The sequence below is a fragment of the Melanostigma gelatinosum genome (assembly GCF_949748355.1).
Source record: "Melanostigma gelatinosum genome assembly, chromosome: 22".
NCBI classification, from domain to species: domain Eukaryota; kingdom Metazoa; phylum Chordata; class Actinopteri; order Perciformes; family Zoarcidae; genus Melanostigma; species Melanostigma gelatinosum.
The window spans coordinates 13,817,798-13,838,226 of NC_136655.1; the positions used below are offsets into that span (position 1 = coordinate 13,817,798).

At 43.5% G+C, this 20,429-nt stretch overlaps 1 protein-coding gene across 1 annotated transcript in view; it reads left to right on the forward strand.

Annotated features, from left to right (window-relative positions):
- LOC306796123 (receptor-type tyrosine-protein phosphatase zeta-like) overlaps window positions 1-20,429 on the forward strand; it is a 59,792-nt gene that overhangs the window by 15,144 nt on the left and 24,219 nt on the right. Inside the window, exon 2 of the mRNA XM_079294898.1 lies at window positions 7,254-7,322. Within this exon, the coding sequence (XP_079151024.1) occupies window positions 7,254-7,322 (69 nt within the window). The remainder of the gene's footprint in view (window positions 1-7,253; window positions 7,323-20,429) is intronic.

Below are 20,429 nucleotides of genomic sequence, written 5' to 3' on the forward strand. Positions count from 1 at the left end.
CATGAGCTACCCGTCGGGCACGCTCACATGCACTAAAAGCTTGCACGTCTGGCCCGGCCACGTGAACAAAGCACAGACAAGCTCGGATTACAACACTGCTCAGGTAGACATGACTCCACTATATCTTTACAGAACTAACAGCTTTATATTAATGCTCGAAATATCGTATAGACAACCTTTAAGTAACAAAACTCCAGTCCATCACCCTGAAATATTCTAAAGCCGTTGGCATGTGGAGACCCAGCAGCGATCATGTTTTGGTAAAGCTGAGCAGAGTTTTAAATAACGGGACAGTTTGGTTTTATTAGAATCGGCGATACCCCATCTGGCTGGACCTCGTCGGGTGATACCTGACACTGTCTGTGTGTGTGTCTGTGTGTGTGTGTGTGTGTGTGTTTGGGTCAGCTGTTCAACTGTATTACCACCTTCAACCCAGGGCTCCAAATTCTCACGGTCACCACAAAAATTAACTCCCTTGTCCCCTCCTGAACAACTGGAGTGCAGGACACTCCACACACTTTATTACACACGCACACACACAAACACACACACACACACACACACACACACACACACACACACACACACACACAGATCCCAGTGATAGGCTTGTCCAATAAAGGTTTTATATTGCAGCTTTAATTCTGTCGTGTCCCCCCTGTGGAACAATGCACAGTTTGTTTAGCACTCAGAAACAATATCCTCCATTTAATATGGAGCCTAATCTCATTAAGTCATAACCTGTGCTGCTGGACTTCTCTGTGAGGCTTCGTCCATTCAGCCGGACAGAGAGGGCGACGTCTCCCCTGCTGCAGCGTTAGTAGCAGGCCACAAATGGTCCCAACATGCCCTGGGTTCATGCATGTGGACAACGTTGCGCTTCTAAAGCTGCAGCAGGCAACATTTCTATAAATCATTATATATTTTAACATTATTAGATGGAAATGGGGAGAGAGCGTTTCACTCTTATTATTCCTTATCCACAAAACAGAAGTCTCCTGCACAGGTAATTACATGGAATGACATTGGGTGATTTAATGTCCCAGCCATTAAATGGACATTTAATCAGATGGATGAGTAATGGTGGTCTGGGCTGTCCTATCAACATTTATGTTGAAGTGTTCCCTATCCAGACAAGTTATAAATCCTCTCTCTCTCTCTCTTCTCTGCTTTATCTTTGTGCATCCATATTGTTAACGGTCCTGTGCACAGCTTCTAATATGACCTGCAGCAAAACAGACAGAGGCTGACAGAGTAAGATAAAGCCATAGAAACAGTGAGGCAGTGAATGGGAGAGAAGTCAAGCGTACTAAATTAACCAGCTGACACTCAACACAGCTGAATGCTATATAAGTTATAGTCTGGCCCCTGAAGGTATGTGCCTGTATGTATGCATGGAGACGATTGTGTGTGTGTGTGTGTGTGTGTGTGTGTTTGTGACACTGAGGTCAACAGGTGTCACGTTTTATGTGACGTGGTTGTCGCGTGTTCAGCAGGGATCAGTGATGGCAGCAGTCGTCTCGGAGTCCTTTCACTTGGCAAGAAAAACAAAAGTAACAGCAGTTGGTTTAATTAGTAGTTCACTGTCGGAATGCGACTCATTATGTGTTGACAGGGGGCTTCAGTGATACAGTTTACTGTATGCTGAGAGCTGCTCAAAGGGGACGAAATGGTTCGTTTCGAGGTCTCAAGAGGATGAATTCTATCGACTTTGGTCCCTTGACTTTTCCTCTACCGCCATCATGTCTCTCAACAACTATCGGATGGATTGCCTTGAAATTTAGTGCAGATATCAACGATCCCCAAAGGATGAATTCCAATGGCTTTGGTTATCCCCCAACTGTCCCTCTAGCCACCATGAGGTTGACATTTTTAATTCAGCACCAGCATCAGTTTTTTTGTCTACTAATTTGTTTTATGACCAAACATCTGCAAAACTAATGATACTCCCATTATTCTCAGTTTAAAGCTGTGGTAGACACACCTGCTTAAACATCTGCATGTTAACATTCTGAGCATGTTAGCGTGTTGACATTAGCATTTAGCTCAAAGCACGGCTGTGCCCCAGTACTGCGTCACAGAGCCGCTAGCATAGCTGTCGACTCGCGGCTTGGTAAGGCATGGACTCATTTATCGTTGATTTGGGTCTGTGACAAGAAATGTCACGATACTATGAATTTAGTAGTCAATACCAATCCCAGTGAAATTCTAGGATTCGTAATGCAGTTTGCACACTGTTTTTTGCAAATGTATAATTTATCTTTGATGATCCCCCACAAGTTTCATGCCAAAATCAAAATTTTACAAGATTGCATTTGAACGCATCATGATCACGTTATCAGTTATATTTGCCCAATAATAATTTTTCCAAATAGAGCTTGAACGCATCATGATGTAACTCAATCCAACCTCCGTACGTTAGCTCTTAGATTCATTGTTCAGGCCAAGGAGGACTGCGCTGCCCATCGGATTCTCACAGCTAACTCTCCTCCTGCTGATTTCAACGTGGATTCACAATGTGGTACCAACTAGTACAATCACGCTTTCAGAATTTTGGCATCGACTTGGTGTCGAAGAATCAGTTTTCCTGACATCCCTATCCAGCACTTGGGGAAACTATAGTCATCAAAGTGAAAATCTAATGGTGGGTTACATTGGATGTGACACTTTTTGTATCAAAATCAAATGCTTTGTACATGATTCTTCTCCATACTGAACCATCCTAGAACATAGTTTGTTTAAAGCTGCTTGAAAGAATTATAAAGCGCTGTCATTTTCCTCTAGAACTCCCACAGCCTTCAAACTAAATCCTACATAGCAGCGTACAGACTCTTTCCCTCTTGTGGGTTGAACACACAGGCGTTCTGTCCCTGGAGGAACGCATCGCTTCATTTAATAGGACAGCAGTAATCACATCTACGGTTAAAAATCACTTTGTGTTGGTGTAACTGTAGTCCGCGAACACATCCCTCCTCTCAAGGATTCATGTTGAATCAGCCCCAGGAGTCCTGTAATCCAACACTGTGCTCTTCGTTAGTGTTCAGCGGGAACCGGCTCACTTATCCCAACACTAATAACACAAAATCGGCCTTGCAGCGTCCCAATCCCCCCTAAAAAACTGCCATCTAGGGCTGCTGCTGCGTGTCGTTAAAGAGGTCATAACTAGATTTGATTTCAATTCAGTTACTAGAGTTTTAAATACATATTTCCAAGCTTGACAAACTGCAGTGGACCAGCTAGCTATATTTATTTGCCCATAAATCTACATTTGATTGAAAGCAACACGTTCATGCCCCCTCTTTCTGGGTTGTTGAAGGCCTTCTCGGAAACACAAGAAATTGGTAACCGAAGAAGTGCAAAGGTCAAGGCCAAGTGGATACGGCAGAACGGTAAATTTCAACACTTCATCAAAATAATGACTGCTGGACTGAGCGGAACGTGATAGATTGATGTAAGAGGATCTGAGGGGACACACTAGCCTGTCTGGAGGGTGAGAACAAAAGGTTGCAGTTTCCTGACCCTTGCCTTTATGATCTTTATCCACGTTTTCTGTGCGAGCGCCGGCTTAAACTTGTAATCCTTGAGAATCCAGTTGCAGTCACTGCTTCACAATAAAAGACACTGTGTATTTCACCAGTTGAATGCTTTTAATGTGGAATATCTGTTGGAAATGTGAGGCTGATAAGGTAGGCAATTTGAAACGAGTGCGTGAATGGCGGAGTCCGCCACCAACATGAAAAAATACTATACCTAGAAAGGTAATTTCAGAATTACATTAAATTCCTATTGTAGGAGAAATGCCGATCATAAACTGTGTTGCACATTCCATTTGTGAAAATATAACATATAACATATAACCTGAAGTAATCCCATTACTAGCTCAGAAAGATCAACAATGATATTTTTGGTATCATTGACAACCTCATCTGTGTTTTTCTTTTTGTCAGTCAAGGATTTGAACCACCCTCTACATCCTTTAATGACCAACTCATCAGATCAGATCAAAAGTCCTTTGCCCTGATGTTTTTTTAATTTTTTTTTAAACTCAGAGCCGTATTACATGTTTATGAGTGGTTCTCTTGTCAGGGACTGCCACTTTAGTACGAGTGAAGCTTGTAGTGAGAGTACCAGGTGTCTGGCTGACACACATCCTCATTTGGCTTCATCATTCAGTCATACTCACTCATGCCAATACACAGGGGATCGTTTGAAATGGGCTGAAGCATAGTTTTGTTCCATATTTATAAGGATAAACCAGTCTTTTGCTCCACCGGTTTTCCCGTTACTCCGGCATCGAAGACAGGTGTGTGAATGTGTGACGCCGTCGCGGAGCATTGTTGGAAAACTGCATGCCTGTTGACCTTTCCTACATGAATAAAACATCCATACAAATGCCTTGACGCCGCCGCATTCACCTAAGCCTTTAATGTCAGGTCTCTGCAGCCTCCCGGGGAAATCTGATAAAGCAGAAAGAGTGCAGATGGGTGGAATAATGCAGTGATTCAGCTGTGAGCTTCATGCATGGCGAGTCCCGTCCCCATCCGCTGGGCTCTTAAAGCCTCTCTGGTCCTGGCTCTCGGCCTGTCTCGTCCCCTCGTTCCACCGCTTTCCTCCAGTGACTCATAGCCGCCGTTTAGCTCTGACCGCTAGTCCACCGCTGCTTTAGAGAAGTGGAACTTGCCAGGAGGACTTTGGACTCTTTGGACTCCCTGGCAGCTACTTCTAATAACTAACACGGAACAAATTAATAACATTTCCCGCAGTTGCATGATTAATACCAGGTCCAGTTCTCTGTGCCTCTTCACTGACTCAACCTGCTCGGACACAGTGGTTGGCTTGGAGGTGTAATCCATCCCTTTAGAAAAAGGAACTTGGCGAGCTCGCTCCTGTGAGTGCGGCTTCACTTAGTGTTTCAAAGACACTTTTACTTAACAGTCACATCAGGATGCATCGACAGACTCACCTCAATAAAGGGCGACTGTTGTCTAAGTCGGTCCATCAATATTTGTGTCGATGTTTCTAATGCATCTTAATGCATTTCCACTCTTTGATTATGCAATTCTCCAAAATACATTTTCCTTTTTCAAATGGAAATTCTGTCCTCGAAAGCTCTCTAATATCACATTGAAACAACAGGTGATCCTTTGGTTTCTCTGTGTGTGTGTGTGTGTGTTGCGGTGGTTTGCCAAGGGCAAATTAGATTTGAATCCGTCACAGTGGGATGTTAATGAAGCCATTATTGACGCCACAACGCCACAGTCAACTCCATTCTTCACTCTTTCCCCTTTCGCTGCACTTTCATTCATCTCTGTCATCAGTCTTCCCTCCTTTGTGCGAACGTGAATCATCAACTACACTGAATTTATAGATGGCAGTGTGAGTGAACGCTGGGAAACCATTATTTAAATAAGCTCCTAAATGTATTGGTGTGTTCTTCTACATCATTTTGTAGTCAAGTCCTTGTTTTCATACATTTTATTTTTGTGAAAGGTTTCTTCTTTCTCTTTACTCTCTCTTCCTTCCTGTCTTCTTTCTTCAGTCCTTGTTGCTTTTCACCATCCATCAATATCACACAGACATAAAAGAGGATAGCGAGCTGAAGTGTCAGTCATAATTGTCCCTTTATGATATATTAGTCTAGTATTTGTCATTCCGGTCAGTACAGAGGGGCACAATAGGACTCATGTGCCCTCGACTCAATTTCTCATTTCCGTTACTTACACATTCCAATTCCTTACTTCCAAAATGTGTTTTCTGTTAAGGAAGCACTCTTAACTTCCCAAGGTGAACAATGACCCTCCATATCTATTAATCACCATGCATATATATTTCACTTTTAGCGTCAGTCTCTTTTGGGAAAGAAGCAAAAGTGAGTTGAACAAGTGTGAAGCGCAGCCACTAAATCCCCCCCCCCCCCCCCCCCCCCCCCCGGGTGGGTGCATCTGTGTTGAATATCCATCGATGCAGAACTGCGTTTCGTGTTTTCCAGAGTTCAACAACACATAGTTTAATGAAAATGAGCGATTTTTGAACCTTTTAATCCCAGCTGTTGTACAATAGGATGCAATAGGATTACACTGTGTTCGTCCGTGCCGCATGGAAAGACCTAATGCAGTAGATATGGTGGTAATTGTCCATGAATTAAATGACTCATCACGGGGCTTTCATCTCCTCGCAGGATAGGTGTTTGTTATTTTTCTGTGCGCACCGAAAGATCAGTAGAGGGTAGCTCAGCAACAAGCTTAGTCAGATTACATATGTTGTGTCTGTCTGTACCACTTCTGACCCCGCTGATCACATGAAATAGGCCATCTGGTTTGCACTTTAAGTGCTTTACAGTATTACTATTAATACCCGTCGCCTGCGTATAGGCTTCATATCTGGCTGCAAAAAGCCTAATTTTCATATTCCACGCATGACTTAATGGGAATTCAATCTGGGCAGGCTTGTTAATGTTGGGATACTTTTGGGTGGACAGCTATTGTTGTTAGCTAGCTACACACATTTTGTTCGCGTTTCACCCCCTTTTGTTGCTTATTGTGGGGCCGACTTCATACATCATTGTATCCTCTACTCTCCCTGTGTGCAAATAACTACCATGAAAAACATAGATTTCTGTGAGTGTGTGTGTTGATAAAAATTATGTTAATGGTGTAGGTTTCCTGCTGCACTCGGTATTTGTGTGTGCGTGTTTCTTCTTGGGGCACCAAAGGTTAGTGTTCAGTTTCTGCTACCAGGCGGGAAACCTGTGTGTGTGCTGCACACAAATCATTGTCCACCATTGAATAAAAGCTCTGTGGCTGTAGAGGGAATCAAGCTGCTACATGTGCAGCAGCAGCTGAATGCCCTGAACTGTCAATGACTCAGAATCAGGCGGCAATGCCGAAGTGTCTTAAAACTTTCTTTCTCGTTTTGTTCTACTCTCCAGCAGGGGGCGACTCCTCCGGCAGTAAAAAGAAGTCAGATTGTATTGAAGTCTATGAGAAAATGACCCTCCTTCTCTCTTGATTCATTCCCTCAGTAACACAACACAGTTTCAACAGAATGACATCATGGATGACAGTGTCACTTTTGAGTCTATTTCCAGGCAGGCTAGGTAGTCGTAGTGAAATGTATCCGCTGAATGACAGGAAAAGCCTGCCGCTCATCACATGGCAGCTGGTCATGGTGTCACCTGTCGGTCTGCGCAGTTGTGTGTGTTTTTTGGAAATGCAAAACGACACTAAGAACCTTTCTTTCTCTCTCGTCTGTAGTTGCAGCAGCAGAGCCGCTGGTCCGAGGCCTGAGGAAACTCCCCGAAGGCATCGACTGGTCGTACTCAGGTGTGTAGCCGCCGTTTGCTGCTTTTATGATTTCCTTTTGCAATTTTAGAAGATATTCAACTGACGTGTGTGTGACATGGGTAGTGTGCCACCTGGATAACAGGAAGTGGATTTTTTGGGTGTGCATGAGCATTTGTTAAAAGGTGGTAACAGGCAAATTATTGACACTAAAGTTATAATACAATTGACAGCTTGTATCTGTAAGCACTAGTATAAGTGGTGTTAGCATCTTAATATTTAAGTCATCTGTTACGGGGGCATCTTACAGGTACTGTACTTAGTGACCAACTGTGTAAATCAGCCAATCAAATCTAAGAGATGTGTTTTACAAGTACAAATTTAAATTTTTTATTAAAATGACATGCCATTTCCTCCATACATATCTATATATCATACATCAAGAATGAAACTAATATTGGAATCATGAAACATAAGCATAAGAGCAACACGGTGCGGTACACTTGCAAACACACAGGAACTAATTGAAAACTCCATCGATCAACCATCAATTTCCAGTTTCAATTGGAAAGTCCCAAAGATGAAGTTTCCCTCTGCTTGCTTTTCAAAATCATACAGACATTTCCTTAAACAGACAACAGGGGACAGTTCCATCAGACTGGTAAATATCACACGATTCAAAGGAATTATCTGTTAACGTCTCCCGTGAGACAGCCTTGATCTGCCCGGACCATATGGTTCGATGGCATCAGCTAACTCAGCGCGAAGCCCCCGCCGTGCTAAGCTGTGGTCCAACAGAAACAAAGAGTGGACACAGACGGACCACAATGATCCCAGAGGGGGAGATTAGCTATTAATGGTCGGGGGGGGGGGGGAATTAGGAAGAACGATCAGGCTCAACAGGTCATCAGTGGGCTAAATGCAGAGCTATTGAACTTATTAACCTGCACCCAAAATGGATTGCTGGTGATAATCGACACAGGTCGTTTGAAGCTCATAATACTGTATGATACGGGCAATGTCTAAGTCGCAGAGTCAGCATTCGCTCAAGGATTTAAAAACCATGACAAAACCTGATTCAGGACAATGACTGCAGTGCAACATGTTAGACATGGCTGTTTGGTTTATGTGCGGTGAAATGATGAGGCTTTAATGGTAGATGAATCGTATTTATTGTAAGTGAAAACGACAAGTCAAAATAAATACTCTGGGTGAAATTCTATTTTGAAATGCTATTTTCCGGGCATGTCACGTGATGCCATGGGGCCCAAAAAATACTTTTTATTAGACTTACATTGGGAAATAGACGTCTGTAACTCAGCGGACCATTTATTTTTGAGGTAAATCAACTTCCCAATACAAAGACATGATTAGCCCTCATGGAAACAATTAGGTCCTAAAATCTGTGAAATGCATTAATAGCCAAATTCAGAGTTATTTTCCCTCTTCTGTTCATGAGAATTTGCCTGAAAACAAGACGAGACCGCATCTATAGTCACCATCTAGTGTGCTTTGCAACCAGAAGTGACACAACAGAGTGGAGCTAAGTACGACAGAATGCTGATTAAGACATTTTCCGGCGGCCGAAATGTTACAATTAACTTTCATGAACTGAAAGCACACTATGAAAGGGTTAAAGTTCTCAGACGAAAACACGGTCAACACCCAGACCGGACAACGGCGTAGTAACGAACTGTCAATCACATTAAGCCCGCTCTACAGCATACCCTGATGTATGGTCTGTTTGACTCTGAATGGACCATAACTTACTGAATGAACATCATGCTGTATTGAAGAAGACCTGGAACTAGAGATTGAGACCATAAACTCATGTTTACAATGTTTACTGAGGCAATAAATCAAGAGAGAAGTAGAGTCATTGTCTTCTGTACAAGGACATTCGAAAGAATGCAAGTTTAAAGCACTTGTGCATTGGCTTCACTTTTCAGACCCAGAGGTTGCTGCCTGTTCAAACACTTCAACGTTCTTTGTTGATAAAATGGATCATGAAACCCCAAACAGAATCAAATCATTGCAACATAACCGATTTGTTGAACTACAACAAACGCATCCGCGTTAACTTATGAATTGCGTTTAATATGAAACCTGGCCCTGAGCCATGTTTTAGGCACACACCAGTACAGCCATAAGGTTTTATTTGGCCAGCTTGTTTCTACTCGTATTTGTCAAAGGAGCATGAATATCAATAGATGCACATGTATTTTCATCTTGCAGATTGTTCCATCTGTCAAATCTTGGCAATCAATTCCCAGGCAGGAACGTACACCCGGCCTGAAAAAGTGGAATATCTTTTTATTTGTGTGATACACTGAAATGATCAGTGTGATGAAAAAGCCTGTCGGCAATGGAAAAGAAGCGGAGACGCCCCCCCCCTTCTTTCCCCTCCTTGCTTCCCTTACTTCCATTTGTATTCTTTGTCTCTTGACCTGTCTTTCTTCCTCTGATTCTCTCTTTCCTGCTCTACACTTATCGTTTCCCTCTCCGTTGGGTGTTGAAGTTCATCATCACAACTGAAGGCGACTCGGTTGGCAGTTCATTTGGATCCACTGTAACCGGAGCCGTGTGTGTGTGCACACGTGTGTGTGAACAACCTTGTTTTTCTGACCGGCTCTGTTTCTTGCCTTGTGCTGTGCACTGAGTCGTGAGTAAAATCATTAACATGTGAAAGGAACACACTTCATTGTGAGGCATTGTGCACAGCTTTTTAGTTGGGTCAGAAGTAGGGGGGGGGGGGGGGCAGGAGAGTGAGAGAGTGGGTGAAGGAGGGTTGAAGAGAAAGAAGAACTCAGCTGAAAGGAAGAGAGAGAGGCAGAGGAAGGACATTTTTCATCAATCAAACCATGGTTGTTTGGTTTGATTCTTATCCAAAAAGTTTACATTTCTAAATGACTGAAATAACATACATAGGTTTTTTGCGAAGTGAGGACTTACCAGTCCCGCCTTTTGTTTTTTTACCACAACAAGCCCGTCTGTTCTGTGTTCTGTCATCCAGGCATGGTTAATTAAGAAATATTCGTTTTTCAAATTCGAGAATAGATTTGTACGAGGATTCAGTAACAAACACAAGATATAAAGTCAACTTGTGAAGCTATTAAAGAAAAGTGATTCAAGTTTTTCAATTCAAATGATCAGGAACATTATTCAGTAATCTTGGCATTAGTAGTTTGGGGGGGGGGGGGTAAACAATGATCTTTAGCAGTCGGGTTACTTAAGTTTCCAGAGGAATCATGTCAATCTAAGTCCGACATTTGCGCTCGTTTTGGTTCTGTTTGGTTCTGTTTGGTTCTGTTTGGTTCTCCACCAGCTCCTGAGGGAAATGCTAAATGCTCCACTATGTTCAGCAGCTATAGTTGGTAACTTCTATCTGTTTGGCGCTGGGCAGGTAGCGTAAAGTTGGTTCATCTTCTTTTTGTTGTTGTTGCTGAAAACAGCTGCCTGATGTAATACAAGTTGAACGTGAACCACATCGGTGAAGTTTCTCTCTGTAAAACCAAAGCAAGACGCTAAAGTGCTCTGTGTAGCTCAGAGGAACTGCACAGTTCTGTGGAAATCTTTCATGGGTTCATCACTGCAAGACACCCTTTTCCTTTCATCCTTTGTTAATAACAAATATATATATATATATATATATAAAGCAGCTTAACAAAGACTATATTTATTTGATTAAGTTTGGATTTGATGCAGATTTAAATGATGTAAATCTCATCAGTTACGTCTGTGGCAGCTTGGTTTCTTCATTTTATTTTTAAGCCCTTGATAGCTTTAAAATATATTTATACGTATGAACATTAAACATGCAGCTACACTGTATGTTTGTGCACAACAGCATCCTCCTCCTCCTCCTCCTCCTCCTCCTCCTCCATGTTGTTCTCACCATTCCTCTGTGCTTTGTCTCCAAGGGGTCCCTGAGATGCTCCTGCCTGGAGGACACCCCCCAGGGCCCCATCTGTTATGTGTGCGTTTGTGTGCAAGTGGGTGTTTGGGTGAAATTGTGCGCTCTGATAAACCAGAGTTTCTACTTCCAGGGAAATGCAACGGGATGCAATACATTTTTCAAAAGTTCCTGTAAAAAAACAAGACTACGAGTTCCTATAGAAATATTATAGTGACTATACTATACTTGTTTTTGAAACATTATATTTCTTTGTAAACTATCATAACAGCTGAAATATCATGTTATGCTGTGCATAGACGATGGACCTTAATTGTTTCCTTGTTAGAGCGGCAATGATGGAGAAAGACAAACGGAATGTGAAAGAATCATGATGCTGGATTCATTAATAATTCATTCAGCGTGACCTTTTTCCTCCATCTCTGTATCGGTGTCTCTGCCCAGCATGACTCCGACAAGATGACATTCCCCTCCAGCTAAACTGCATTCTCAGTTATGTAGAGGGAAACCTCTAGCGGCCCCCCCTGGGTGAAATTCCCGCTATGATCGGAAACGCATTTGTGATCCGTCAAAAACAAAGGAGAAAATACGTTTCCATCTCAACTTAATTGACAGTTTTGTTGGATGTAAATGTAATTTTTAGGAGACCAGGCTGCTCTGCCTCCCTCTCCCTCTCTGTGTCTGTCTCCTCTCTCTTCCTGATTCAACTAAGTCTTACCCAGGGGCGATGCAGGCTTCAATACTCCCCTGTTGCTTTATCTGGGGAACACGCACACACACACACACACACACACACACACACACACACACACACACACACACACACACACACACACACACACACACACACACACACACACGCACGCACACACACACATTTCTAAAATGAATACTTCCTGTCCACATAAGTTCATAGCATTCTCTTCTAAAACCATTTCTGCATGTTCTAAACGATCTGATTGATGAGAGAAGTGCACCGTGTTCACATTAGGAATCCGATCACACTCTCGGTTACCGTAAATAGTGCAGCCCAGAGAAACAGCATGTACATCTGCCCGTCATTAGTGCAGCAGAATCAGCGGGGTTGGACTAATAAGGACAGCACGAGAGGCTGCGTGACGGCTCCATCTCTCCAAAGCCCAGAAGAATTCTTCATGTCAAATCTACACGTATCACGGCAATGCTGATTTTGGATCAGTGTGCGGGTGCGAACGCTCATCTTACGTTCATTCATTCGCTGGTCTGTAAATATGTGACTGTCACCAATGTAAAAAATAATAAAAATAAAGAAGGTTGTGTTGTCCAGACCAACATTAGCACTGCATGAAAAAAGTAAAACGCAGCCATCTCATTTATTATTTATTCATATTGACGCAGTGATGTTTTTTTTGTACATATAAAGGACAGCTTAAGTCACCTATGTGATGAAAGGACTACCAACCAATGTATGCATACTGAAAAGTAGCCTAATTACAGATGATTTGCATAATCCTGAGAGTGAGAAAATACTTTTCCTGTCAAACATTATGACACCTTCGTTAATGCTGACTTGTGAGTTTTGTTGGCTTGTTTTTAAAATAATGGCTGAGAAAATATGAGTCTCTAAATATGTACAGTATCTTACTCTCCAGGACTGCGAGTGTATTTTGGGAAAGTTAACATGAACTAATGCCATCCCTCTAATAGTTTAGCCTTGGCCTTGGCTTGCTAGAGCATCATTTTCTTTAGAGGGTCTTAGCATCCCCTGAGGGTCTTCAAGCTGCTGTAGAGGCTTTTCCGCTATAACGAGAAGCCCTGATTCCAGTTGTCGGTCTCTAAACCAACTGGCTGTTCGTCCTCTCTCATCTCATGTTGTCCGTTGTCTCTTTTTCCGTGTACACGCATGTGTTCACCACCCACCGTGATCTCAAGTTCTGTCTTAGTCACCAAATACTTGCGGCTGGCTTCTCTTCTGCTCCAGTTGTTGCTCAGTCTGTGTGGCTGCTCGCTGAGCCTTGTGTGAGACATGAGGTAAGGATGCCGAGGCGCGTACGTGGCAATTCCTTTATTCACAAAGAAGCTCTCTCTGTCCCCCGTTCTCCTTCCTTGTTTCCATGTGTGGCTGGGTTAATGAGTTCAGTGGCAATGATTTCAGAAACAAAACTTGTACATGTACGCATATGCAGGAGTAATCTCATTGGCTCAGGCAAACCTCAGTGGTCGGAGCCAAAGGACACATTTTTAGTTAGAAGTTGCAGTGAGCAATTTTGAACTGGTTATGAAACAGTCTCAGTGTAATACTGATGCCTCTATATATGTTACAAGAGTACATGATGACAAAAGTTAAACAGACCATCAGTAAGAAAATCATCTATTTCTATATATTATGTTATTCTTAATGCTCGTCACTGGTGCCACCGGGTCGGATCCCGTCCGAAATCATGGCTCACCAGAAACTCTCTCAGCTCAGACTCCAGCAGGGCCTCCAGCCGAGGCCCCTCCCACCGGTGCCGACGCCACCCTCCTGAAGGCCTATGGGCCGTATCGCTGGGCCCGATGGAGGGAACAGAGGCTTCCAGAACCAGGACTGCGCAGGGCAGACTGTCGGAACCTGCTGCAGTAAAATAAAGGTTTACAAAAGGGACTCTAGCGCTCGGACACTTTACCACTTTTTTCCTTTTGGAACCGGCAAAATCCACACAAAATGTAAATCCTCTTGGTAGCTTTAATTTAGTTTTGTCATAATTTCAGTTTTATATTCTAGCTAACCTTCACTGTGAATGTTTAGATAAACAGTGAATCAGTTCAGAGAGCCAGTCTGCCATTGTTTAAGATTTCATATTTATTTCATGCAGAGAGTCGTCCCGGTCGGCTCTCGCTCCAGAGACCTTTGTCACATTCACACGTCTAGACGGAGCCGTCAGAGGTCACATCAACGGCATAAGGGGGCTGTGATTCATACCCCGAGTTTTTGGGGGTTTATCTCGTGCTTTTTGAATAATCTGACAGGTCTGATTACCAGATACACTGGCTGCAGATGTGTGTGGCAGTTCATCATTAACATAGTAGATCTCGCTGGATGAATGATGTGTGTGTGTGTGTGTGTGTGTGTAGTCCTCTGTCTGCCATTCATAATGCATAAATTTAGTAGCTTAGATCTTGTCAGCCTTAGGCTCACTCCTTTATGTCAGTCAGTCAGTCAGTGTGTGTGTGTGTGTGTGCCCATGAATGCATTCACAGGCATTGATTCTGCAGAATAAAAATGACTGAAGTCTCTTCTCACACAAAAGAACAATTCTTATTTCTCTGCTCAGACTTCAGCTGCGTCGTAATCAAAGAGTTTTACTGCAAACTGAGATACTGATTGAAACGCATGACACCAGCTAAGACAGAGCAATCCTCTCTCATAGTAAATCCACCATTGAGTACGAAGGATTCAGTAAATAAGGAGATTTGTTGTATATATATATATTGACACACTATTAAAACAATCAACCTGACAGAAAATGTGTTGCACAGACAGATATGCTGTATGTTGCATTATTTGTCAACTGAATTGTGGTCGTGTTCATCTCATGCCAGTATGTCGGTGTTTTTTTTGGGGGTTTTTTACAAAAAATGATCTCATCAGACTTGTGACCTCGTTATACAGCAAAGATAGCGATAAAATACACTACCGGCGTTGGACGTGTTGGCGCTGCAGGTCCTATAACTTGTCCCTTGAAAATCTCCCAAATCCGAGCTGGTCACTCTCAAAAGACCTTCTTTGTGACTGATCACATTTGCAATGGCTGCATTCCATTTAGCTGGACCAGTGTGCATAGCCTTGAACTAAGATCATTAATAACACCTGTGCCTCTCCTGCTGCGACGTGTCAATACGTCTGCAGTGAACAGGGTCTATCGCGGAGGCTGATTTGTGTTCGCAGTAATGAACTCATCAGTGGTGTAATGATCTGTGGATTCATCGATTTGTGATTGGTTGAGCAGGATTTGGTTTGCCATTCTAAACTGAACATCTTTAAGGTTTTAATATGTATTGTGATTGGATTGCTTTTCTGTTATCTTCTATATGCTAAATGATTGATCAGTTAATACAAAAAAAACAATAGATCAGTGGATACATTCACAAAATAGTACATGTAGAACCTTTTAGGAAATGGAAGGAGGTCAAACCTTTCAACTGCTTGATGCCAGCCAGACAATAACGCCGGCTCAAAAGCACCGCTGTGTGTTCAACTTAACCAGCAGCCCCCTTTTTCTTTTCTTTCAATATTTGATACATATTCTGCTACTTTTGCCAGCAGTGATGCAAACAGGAGCAGACGGTCCTCAAGCCCTAATCATTCAATTTAATAACCCTGCATGTTTTCTGAACAGTGAGCTCGCTCAGCATGCAGAACCTTTTTCACAGGTGGTGAAATCATCTGTGTGTGTGTGTGTGTGTGTGCCATCAAGGTATTAATTGGTGTACGCAGAAACAGAGAGACGGACAGTATATGCACATGTTTGTGTGTGTCCCTGTTCACTTCTTTGTATATTTGCATGAATCACACAGTACATCAGCACACACACACACACACACACACACTTTTACTCTCCTCCATGTGTCTCCTTCCTGTCCTCCCCCTCTCGTCTTCTACATCTATCTTTTTCCGTCATGCCTTTCTTTTCCTTTCTCCTCCTCTCGTGTCTCCTGTCTTTTCTTCATCGCCTCCTCTCTGCTCCTCTTTGCACTCTCACCTCTGTGTCCTCTGACGCTGCGTCTCCTCTCTTCCCTCGGTCCTCTCCTCCCTCGAGGCCGAGGGGTGAGCTGAAAGGAGAGCAGCAGCGGCGGCAGGTGTAAATGGTTTCTGTCTTGACCGCTTCCACAGCTGACTGCTCTTTGAGCCGCTGCAGCGCACAAAGTTTCTCCAGGAAGTTCAAAGACATCGTTGCCCTTTTGTTTTGTCTGTCTTTTGTGGCGTTACAGCTTTAGATCAAAATGAATTAAATGAACATTTTTAAACAAATTGTTTTTATCTTGATAACTTTACAGATGAGCATGGATTAAATCCCAGACTGCTGACCATGAGAATATGGGTGATTTTTTTGAAAAATGATTGAGACAATGTCTTTATATTCTCCCTGTAGAACTTGAAAATGTGAGAGAGAGAGAGAGAGAGAGAGAGCGAGAGAGAGAGAGAGCGAGAGAGAGAGAGAGAGCGAGAGAGAGAGAGAGAGAGAGAGAGAGAGAGAGAGAGAGCGAGAGAGAGAGAGAGAGAGAGAGAGAGAGAGGGAGAGAGAGAGAGAGAGGGGTAGCAGGGCAAAAAGTAAGGAGAAAAATGTAATATAATCAAATTGCAGACTCTGCTTTAAAAGTCTCCCCTGTGGATTTGATAACAATAGCACTGGCAGCGTCGGCATACTTCACTCTGGGAATACTGTGAAAAAGCAAGTGGAAGATGTCATTTCCATATTTAATCAATAAACGTTACCCCTTGACTGAATGCGAGAGGGTGTGCATGCGTGTGTGTGTTTATTGATTTAAATTAAGACAGGAAAGCCTCGCTCCAGTTGGGTTTTTACATTTTTTTTGTATTCCTCGCTCCAACCACAGCCAGCGACTTGTTGCCATGGCAGCGTTATGTAACCGTGTGTGCATTTGTGTGTATGTGTTGTGATGCTGAGGGGACGCAGCTGCAGGAGCCAGATGTGGTCATTGACACAGGGTTGTCACTGTCATTTACCCACCACACACACACACACACACACACACACACACACACACACACACACACACACACACACACACACACACACATGTGCACCAGTAGCACTTGCAAAATGCAAATTTTGGTCAACATTTTTTTCATTTAACATCTGTATGACCTTTTACTCATTTAATCATAATTTCCCTGTAATCACCTTCAATCAGCGTATTTTCATGAAATTGTCGAGTAGGCGCTTTATTGTGTCGATGTGCTATAGAGTGGTCTCACCTACGTCACGATCTCCTTAGTTACGAGGTCTGTCCATGTTGGAGTACATACAGATCCTACATGGCGGCGAGTAAACAAGGAAGTGCGGCGAAAATACCATACTTTGAATCACTGGATAGTGCATCAAAGGTTCGCTACCTGGCCAAATTGAAGGTTATTGGTAACTTGGATCCCTATACGATGAGTGCAGATCGTTTCAGTGCCGATCCTACTTATCGTCCATCGGTAAACTACGCCAACATCTACACGTATCTCGTGAACACCCCCAGTCCTTACACAAGTAGAATATGGGATGTGTGGTTCTATAAAATGGTATAGAATTTGCAGGGTTGAGAAGTCCGGCAGTCCAGTATAATATCTCACTTTTTCATCATTATTTTCGAAAAATTCTGAGTCAAACATGGATCGTTCATCGGAAAGTTCCGTTTTCAAATTCTGATTTCCCGAGAGTAGGCGCTGCATCTCAGCTTGCATTGCTGCAATCGTGGCCCCACCGAGGTCTGTCTGGTTGGCTTGGTTATTCTTATCCTCGTCCTCATCCTCTGCTGCTGGTGGGCTGTCATATGCATGATCCGACGTTAAACTGATATCAAGCAATGCTGAGGCTGCATCTATGTGTTTCGCCTGTTGTACACGCTCGACACGTCTCTGGTACCGACTGCTGTCACGGGCCGATGAAGCTTCTGTAACCTTCTCATGTCCAAGTTTTAGAGACGGAGACCAGTCTGGATTATCGGCATCTTGGAGAGTAGAGGGTTTACCTGAAACAGTTTGTAATAAACATTGAAATACAAGTTTACCGAAGTAGTCTTATCGGATTAATTTATATTTCCTTTGTTAAATACTGTTCACAAACGAATTTGTAAATAAAATCACTTACCACTTATAAAGTGATCCGCACATACTCTAGTGTACGCCAAATTCCATTCCTTTACATCTCGAGAGATGCGTGACAGCCATTTCTCGCGACGTCGCTTGGATAGCTCCTTCGTGTCATTTCCTTGATGTGTAATGACCGCTGGCAAACGAAAGAATGATTTCTTGTCTATCAGCTCTGCTGCCACAACCAAAGACAGCACAAAAGTTCACCATGTCTAGGATAGGTATAGCATAGGTAACGCATAGGTTATGCGACTCAGCCGTGCATGCCAGTGGCTTTGTGTGTACTCCAACATGGCCGACAGCTAAACTGTGACGTCACAGGAGACCACTCTATTGGAGGTGTCAGTGGCTGACACTGCAGGTGCAAACTGAGACTCTGTGTGACTGAATACCACGAGGGCTAACTGAGCAAGAACTACAGAAACCAAATCAAAAAGATTGGGACATTGCACTGTAATCTGCTTATAGATCATTTTTTAACTACGGTAATTCGATTCATTTTTTTTTTTACTTCACTACCATGATCCTTTGCTTCAAGGTAACCCGTCTGCTTCCGGCCGGCTACCTGCTGCTGCGTGCACACTGAAATCATGGCGGGAAAAACGGACTCATTTTCACTCAACAAGACGCGTAGTCTCCTCGAAGCTCATGACAAACTGCTAAAAAACGAACCGTTGAGGAAACGTTGCAAAGCTCAGTGTTCTGTTTAAATAGCTGTATTGTGACTTATAAATACTGTGATTTCTACATGTGATGACGGTCAATATTTGGCCATCTTTTTTGTGGCCTTTATTATATGTCAGTTTTCCAATGCTCTCTCATATGATTTAAACTCTGAGATATTAGCCAGCGTAACACATGCAGGTAAGTCAGGTTTACTCGCTGTGACTAACCTGAATATACAGGAGGAAATGTGAAGAGCGGATGAATGCGTGCACGGTAAATGAACACATTCACTCATGCAGAGACGAGGAGCTGTTCATGCATGCACACACATGCTGCAGTCCACAGTGCACACAGGTAACTGTTGGGGTCTGACCATATGGCTTAAACATGTGCTGTGGACAAAGAGAATCAGGCCTTCACTTTTTCAAGCAAAGGTCTCATCCTGATTTGTAGTTGATAAGAGCAAAGGAATTTCACACTCGGGTGTGAATTCCCCCCCCCCCCAAATAACCATGGTAACCGCGGCAATCTCATTGGCCGAGAGCCAAGAGAACCCAGGACCCCTGTGGTTCAGCCACTGTTCTATAAAACTGTCTTTAGATCACACCTCAAAGCTTTTTCCCTTCGACCTCCGTCGAACAGGGAGCACACCACGCTCTCTTCGCCCGGACCTTCGTCCTGGACACATGAAGACACATCCAGCACGACGGAGGCCACGAGGAAGCGACGGCCCCTCAACCCTCATCAAACCCTGACAAGCCATTTCGCTGGACGAAACAGCCCGCGATAACGAATCTGCTTCAGCGATCCGTTCAGTGCTCTTTGCTCCTTTTTCTTTTTGCGCACACTCTGGCAGGAAGACGTCTAAACCTCTCCTGACCGATGATTACCGGGAGACCTACGGACCACGTCGTCTCAGCCGAAGTTAGGTCATCCTCCCTGCAGCGAGGATTGATCACGTCTGCGTTTCGCTCCAGAACGAGCTCACGCCACGACGGACCGAAACAGCGCCGCGCTGAGAAGCAGCCCCCCCCCTTTCCTCTCGAAGAAAAAGGACAACTTTGCCACGAACACTTCCACGTTGCAACGAAGCATCGACAAGTAAGATTCTTGGCATTTGGGCATAGCTTAGCTTAAATTAACGTAAGTTTAATTCAGGCCATTCATTTATATGTTGATATTCCCGTGTTTTTGTGTGTTTAAGTTACTGTCGCGTGATATTGAGATATGGCGCAACTCCTCGCGGACGAGAGAAGCTCCGCTGTATTCGTGTATTAACTGTGACTGTTTGCTTGGGATTTATTTGATTTCTTTTCATTTGTTTTATTACACTCCGTGTAGTATTCTCTCCTCATTAAATCAGCTCTGTGAGTGAAGTGTGGAATCTCGGCTATCGTACATAACTGCTGGCAGTTCTACCGACAACGGCACGTTGTGTACGATACGCCAGCGACCCCCATTATCACTACAACGCGGACCGCACGCAGAAGTTTGATTCATGAGCCCCCACCTTTTTCTCTTTCCTCCTCTCACGTAACACACACAGCTCCTAGCTCTACCCCTGGGGAACCCCGTTCAAACGAGCGCCTCACATCACGTGCTGCCCAGGCACACGTGATTACATACAGCAGCCTAACTGCCATTTTGTCCGAGTCACTCGACTCCGCCATCTTTGTAGTTTTTAGCTGTAGTTCTTAAGGCCCCTCCCCTTTTGGCCCGCGTCACTCGA